At 41.3% G+C, this 6,498-nt stretch overlaps 1 protein-coding gene across 1 annotated transcript; it reads left to right on the forward strand.

Annotated features, from left to right (window-relative positions):
- The first annotated feature begins 1,856 nt into the window (after positions 1-1,856).
- On the forward strand, positions 1,857-3,388 carry LOC129730050 (facilitated trehalose transporter Tret1-like). Its single transcript, XM_055689063.1, has 2 exons — positions 1,857-2,002; positions 2,055-3,388. The coding sequence occupies exons 1-2, from the start codon at positions 1,945-1,947 to the stop codon at positions 3,356-3,358; spliced, it is 1,362 nt and encodes a 453-aa protein (XP_055545038.1). The 5' UTR covers positions 1,857-1,944; the 3' UTR covers positions 3,359-3,388.
- The last annotated feature ends 3,110 nt before the right edge of the window (positions 3,389-6,498 follow it).

Below are 6,498 nucleotides of genomic sequence, written 5' to 3' on the forward strand. Positions count from 1 at the left end.
TTGTCAAAAATTTTACTGTCATATATATTATAAATATCATACATGTCATAAAAGTCTTAAATGTTAACAATGTGAGAAATGTTATGAATGTTCTAAATGTCATGAAGGTCATTAATGTCAGAAATTTCAAAAATGTCGTAAACGACACACATGTCATAAATATCGTATATGCCAAATGACATGAATGTCATAAATGACATAAAAATCTCATATGTCATAAACGTCATAAATGTGATTAATATCTTAAATGAAATAAATGTGTTGAACATCAAAAATAACAACCATGTCATTGAAGGTTATTTTACTTCAAATCTGCACAGACAAAATTCAATCTCAAAACTCAAGTTTCCATCCAATTGCCACCAAGACTTCAGGGAGTATGAAGAAATAGTAGGAGCTTGTTTTGGCATTATTCATTCATTTTGTTTCACCTCTAACCTTAGCCCTAATCCCAGTCATAAAATTCTCCACGACTTCAGACTGGAACGTTTTCAATGTAATAACCCAAGTCCTTCTCATTTCTTCGACATTATTTATTATTATTTACAGCTTTTGGTCGTTTTAAAAGGTGTCTCTTTTCAATGGCCCAGTACTCCTCGATCGTGCGCAGTTCCGGAGTGTTTGAGGGGTTCAGCTCTCTCGGCACAAAATTAACTCCGGTCGCCTTGTACCACTCTACCACCTACTTAAAGTAGTGGCATGGCAGGTACCAAACCCGGCCAGAAGAGCGTCGGGCCATCGTGAGCCTTGAGAAAAGGAAGGAGCCGCTTCTGCAGGCGTTCTTTCAATTACACTTGCCCATTCCTTGTGCTATCAGTGACGAACGGAGTGCTCCGCTTTCCGCACATGCAAATGGTTTGCCAAATCTGAAACTTCTTGACGAATTTCGAGACTTTCTGCGTCCTGAGGTCCTCGGGAGCATCAAACTTATCCTTGGCCATCACGTACAGGTTTCCAGGAATCTGCTTGAAGTCTGGTTGGACGTCTCATCATCTATTACGCAACAGTGTGGCTTGGTTGACTTTTGATCGTACAGCTTCCGCGAACGACTTTTCGTGGTCGTACTTTGCTTCTCGTCTCGGTTTGGAGACTTCTGAACCTTAGAGAAAGTAGTCCGGTTCGTGTTTTGGTCCTCTGCACGAAAGACGCACCCTCGTGCAACTTTTTTGCCACATCTCGGACCGGGGCGTTTGGTTTGCGTTTGAAGACAGTAACCACACGCTTGTGTGCTTTTCCGTCCAGATGAGGACTTCCGATCCACAGTCAGACGTTCTTCGAAACGTTTTATTATACCGGACACCGTACAACTCGCGATTTCTAGCTTTTTCCCAATGTCGCGGTGCGATAGATGCTGATTTTCAAAGTACTCGCGCAAAATTTTTTTACGAACGCACTGCTCTTTCGAAAACTTTTTGAAAACTTTAAGCTATTTGTACGCAAAATATCATTTAATTTTACCCAATTTATCAAAAATTAGAGCAATATGTATCGGTGTATAAAAGAATTGAAGTGAAACACCCTTTAATGCCAAAAATGACAAAAGTGTCCGAAATGTTGAAACGGTTAAATATTTATCATTAAAAAAAAATTCAAGAACTGATCAAGAGTGTTAAAATGTCAAAACTGTCAAAAAATCAATCAACTGTATCAATAATAACTACCAAATTTGTTCATCACTTCCCACGACGAATCAGTACCACATCATAGCTTTCGATTATAATCCTTATCTTCCCGCGTCAAGTACTGTTATCGATGCAATCAACTACGTTCTATTATCGGACGGTGATAAAGACTCATTAGATGGTAAATACGTCTTCGTGTTCATCTTGCTGCAATAGAATAACTCAGTTTGTACATCTAAATAGTCGCACTGCTTGTTTATCGAACCCAGAAAACCGTAAGAGATTTGTGATTTTGTTCAATTGATGGCCCGTGACAGTTTCGATGGTTATACGTCATCATTTGTCCAAGTACCGCAATGAATACATTGCATCGTTTGCAGGTTGGTTTTGATTATTACTGATTCGAATTCAACTATCGCTCCTTATTTCCAGCAACACTGTCGTTGTTTATGGTGAACACTACCAACGCGTGGTCTTCACCGGCACTGGTTAAATTTCGGTCCGACGATGCACCTTTTCCGATAACGGAAGATGAAGGATCCTGGGTTGTAGCTATACAGGCCATAGGATCATTCTTTGGACCCATCATCACTGGCCTGACAGTGGACAGAATAGGTCGGAAACTTTCTCTCTTGGGAACTGTTCTGCCAAACATCGCTGGGTGGATACTTATTGGAGTAGGAGACCGCGTCGCTTACTTGTATGCTGCACGGTTTTTGTTTGGAGTATCTTACGGAACGGCCTATGCAGTGGCGCCTATCTATATTGGAGAGATAGCGTCAGACAGTATCAGAGGGTCTGCTGCGACATTGATTACGGTGCTTGCCAAGCTGGGATATCTAGTGGTCTACTCTGTGGGTCCATATGTAAAGTATCGGACTCTTGCGTGGCTTGGACTATTCGGCCCAGGCTTGTTTGTGCTCTGTTTTATGTGGATGCCAGATTCACCGATTCATCAGCTAGCGAAGAATAACGACCAAGCGGCCGAGAAAAGTTTGTCCTGGTTTCGACGCTCTTCTACAGTTAAAAAGGAACTTGCGGCGATGAAAGTTTCCGTGCAACTATCTCAACAGGAACGTGGCTCATTTATGGAATTATTGTCTCCAGCCTATCGTAACAACATCGGAATTACTCTAATCCTAATATTCGGTTTGCACATGACCGGAATGTTGGTGATTCTTGGGTATGCTCAAACAATTTTCGAAAAAATTTCAACCGACTTGGCACCGGAGGAAATGTCGATTGTTCTTGGTGCCGTCCAGATGGTGGCAGTGATATTTCCTGCAGTTCTCGTTGATCGTATGGGTCGCCGACCTTTGCTACTTACCTCCTCTGCTGGAACCACTTTAGGATTAACCACCTGCACTATTTACTTTGTCATTAATGACTCCGAGGTCGCGTCGGAAGTTGGCTGGGTTGCCTTCACTGCACTGCTCGTATACATCGTTTCGTACGGCTTGGGTCTTGCCACAGTTACCTTTTCCGTAATCAGTGAAATCTTTCCAAAAAATATTCGTGCCCATGCCACAGCGGGTTTCGTTATGGTCGGTGCACTAGTTGTGTTCGGTGTGGCGAAACTTTTTCAATTTACGCTGGATGAAGTGGGTCCCTATCTACCGTTTGCAATATTCAGCTGCGGCGGTGCCATCACCTGCGTGCTCGTCTACTTTTTCATTCCGGAAACCAAAGGACGCTCGCTGGATGAAGTACAGCGTCTCATTGCGAAAAAAGCATGAAATTCAGCTCAAATCAAATAAATTATTATTCACGCTTTTTTATTTCTTTAAATAATAAAAATCTAGATAACATAACTATGATATACTTTCCAACCAAAATGAATACTTTTCCTACAGCTGCTTTACAATCAATTTTTAGTAAGATTGTTAAACAGGTCAGAAATAATTATTCTTTGGTCTCCGTCACTCCGGTGTTTATTGAAAAAAGCTACTTTCAGGGAACAGCATTCGTTATACCACTAGCATTTCTATAAAAACAACCGCAAAAAGTGCAAGCAATCGACGGCAAACATTTTAATCCGATTAGCATGGATTTTCAAACAATGAGAACCATTACAGTTGTACGCCCAGGACCCAATAATAAGACCTTGTTTACGTACGATGTCTACAAAAGAAGCTCCACCTGTAAACAGCGCGAGTGCTGGCTGTTTAGACGCCTTAAAGCATTTTGTATAAGCGCAATACACTGTGCAGAGAGATAAAGTGGGAACGAAAACATACCATTATGCATCCGAAATAAAACATGAGAACTCACTCCGGGACGCTCGACACGGAATGATAATGTTCCGTCATCAACTCCACGGAAAACGAGAACGGTGAAAAGTTCTACCGCATCTCGAAATGGAGGAAAACTTGTGCTCCTAATTAGTTTTGCATATTAAACGAACTTGTCTAACATAAATTCGCCAATCTTCATTCGCTGCAACCCGGTGCGGGCAAAGAAGCCGGAGTATGGCTCAATTCGTCTCCGCACCAACGGATCAACATAGTACTGCAACCTGAAGACTGTCTCGTCCTGTCAGTTCAACTTTTCTTAGATATGCGAAACATTCCCCGACATCAGGCAGACCGGATTTGCCAACGTCGCTGGCTGCTGAAAAGCAACGGATGCATTTGCATGTTCGCGCGCGTCCGTCCGTCCTTGAGTTGCGTGCAATTCGATGCAGATGGCACAAATTTCACAACGATACGCCATCCAGCCACAAAGGGGAGCGCAAAGTTTCGCGACGAATTGCATGTGTAGATGATATCCAACCAGTGACGGCGCAAAGAACGCAAACTGATTATCGAGTGACACATTTTATTTTTGACAAAAACTAAAAGTTGTTCGTGAAGTACCGAAAAACCCGTGAAAACTTTTGCAGGTGTATTCGACTTCGTGAACGCACCATAAAATAATGAAAACCTTTTAACCCGTCTCGGTATACGCAGCCATTCACAGGATAATCGTTTGGGAGGGGGGTTTAGGCATTTATTCCATTATTAATATATTTTTCTAAGTTTTCTATAGGGTATTGCCAAAAAATTTTCGCCTGTCTTAAAGATGGCTTCCGTTGATAACAACAAAAGAAATTTCGACTGAAAGACTCTCCTGAAACGGGTTTCTAACTTTCCAAAGTTTGCTTTTTAGCGAGCTAAATGAAATATGATATTTTTCACTCAGCAACATTTTTTTCAATTTCAATAATTTTTAAGCGTCTTCTGCAAATAATCATGCTCGTTTTTTTAAACTGTCCAATAATAAATATAGAATGAATAATTAGTTCAATAATGTTCTTATTCTGGGTACTTATCTTGCAACCAAAGTACTGCATACCTTTACTTTCATGACAACACATCGTAGAGATCTTATGTCGAATTCAGAATATGCTTCCCCAACACGCAATCTAAGGCTGCTTCTCTCCAGTCGCCCGTACATCCGCTGCTCGGGTATTCTCGTCGAAAGCACACATCCAACGCGTGCTGGGTCTGCTTCGAAGTTGTAGGCTTCTATCTGGGTCTCTGCTGACAATTATCTTCGCTGGTCGCTCATCCGCCCTACGTGCTACGTGGTCACCCTGCCGTGTTTCATCAGCTTGACAATATTAGCGTATTAGTATACTTTATACTGCTCGTGATTCATTCGACTGCGCAACACCCCAATATCTTGTTTTTCACCGAGTATTGATCGCAGGACTCCCCCCTTGAATACCCCAAACGTTCGCCGATCTGCCTGCCTCCACGTCTATGATACATGTCCGTAGAGCTCCACTGGGATTATCAGCGTCCTATAGCGCAAATTTCGTGCGGATCTGTAGGCTGCGGGACCCAAGCTGGTTACACATTCTGTAAAAATCCCTGTTCGCTGCCGTAATCCATCTGGTCACTTCGCGGCTCACCTCGTTGTCCCACTTTACGTGTGTCCAAGATAAACAAATTAATCAACCATCAACCGGAAGTATCCCCATCCATCACAACTGCAGCATCAACACCCGTAAAACTACCATGTTACCTACCAGCTACCATGTAACGTATGAAGAAAAAAATCCGAACAAACTTTCAATTCCAAATTAAAATCTTGCGCAACTTATTTTTCTATACTTGTTTGTTTATTCAAGTAATGTAACTCATTTACAAACCTCATAGGAAAAACTCAGCTTTACATCGCGCTGATTTCCTAATCTCCTGGGGTACTTGCTTTATAGCTTCCTGAATTCCGGATGTTACAATTGTTTTGAGCTCCTTCTTGGTTTTTCTATCAAACAATCGACGTTTTTTGCTCTGTAACCTTTATGGTAGACCATTCGCTTCAAATTTGCTCAGAAAGTTTCAATAGACTGCAGCTGTGACACATTTTGAGGATCGTATCCTTTCGGAATTAACCCGATATTGCCTTGCCGCAAATCCGCTAAAGTTGGATTAGCATAGTGTGACAATGCAAGATCTAGCCAAAACACAGCTTCATCATTTTTATAGTACTTTAGTTATATTCTAAGTTTTAAACCCATTTCATGCATGCGTTTCCGCCCACAATTTCGCTCGAACTTTGCTCTCTTGCAAAGTGCATTTCCTCCGGAACCAGATTTTCTTTTGAAGGTATTTCCATTCTCAAAGAGTTTGTCAATAATGTATATACATGTTTTTTGTATCCAAAATATTTAGAATAGTGGAATACTTCACTTTTATATTTTTCTTTATTTCGCTCACAAAAATTGCAAATCAATTTACGACGATCTTCTTCCGATCACGCCTTTTTCCCAACTAAGCGTCACTTGACAGAATCGACTGGTCATATTATCAGTTATATAAAAGTGGATCTTCATTTTGTGGAAAAGGATTTTTATATTTGTGCAGCACTTCGAAATCGTAGACCAATTTAA

The sequence above is a fragment of the Wyeomyia smithii genome, chromosome 3, assembly GCF_029784165.1.
Source record: "Wyeomyia smithii strain HCP4-BCI-WySm-NY-G18 chromosome 3, ASM2978416v1, whole genome shotgun sequence".
In the NCBI taxonomy this organism is placed as follows: domain Eukaryota; kingdom Metazoa; phylum Arthropoda; class Insecta; order Diptera; family Culicidae; genus Wyeomyia; species Wyeomyia smithii.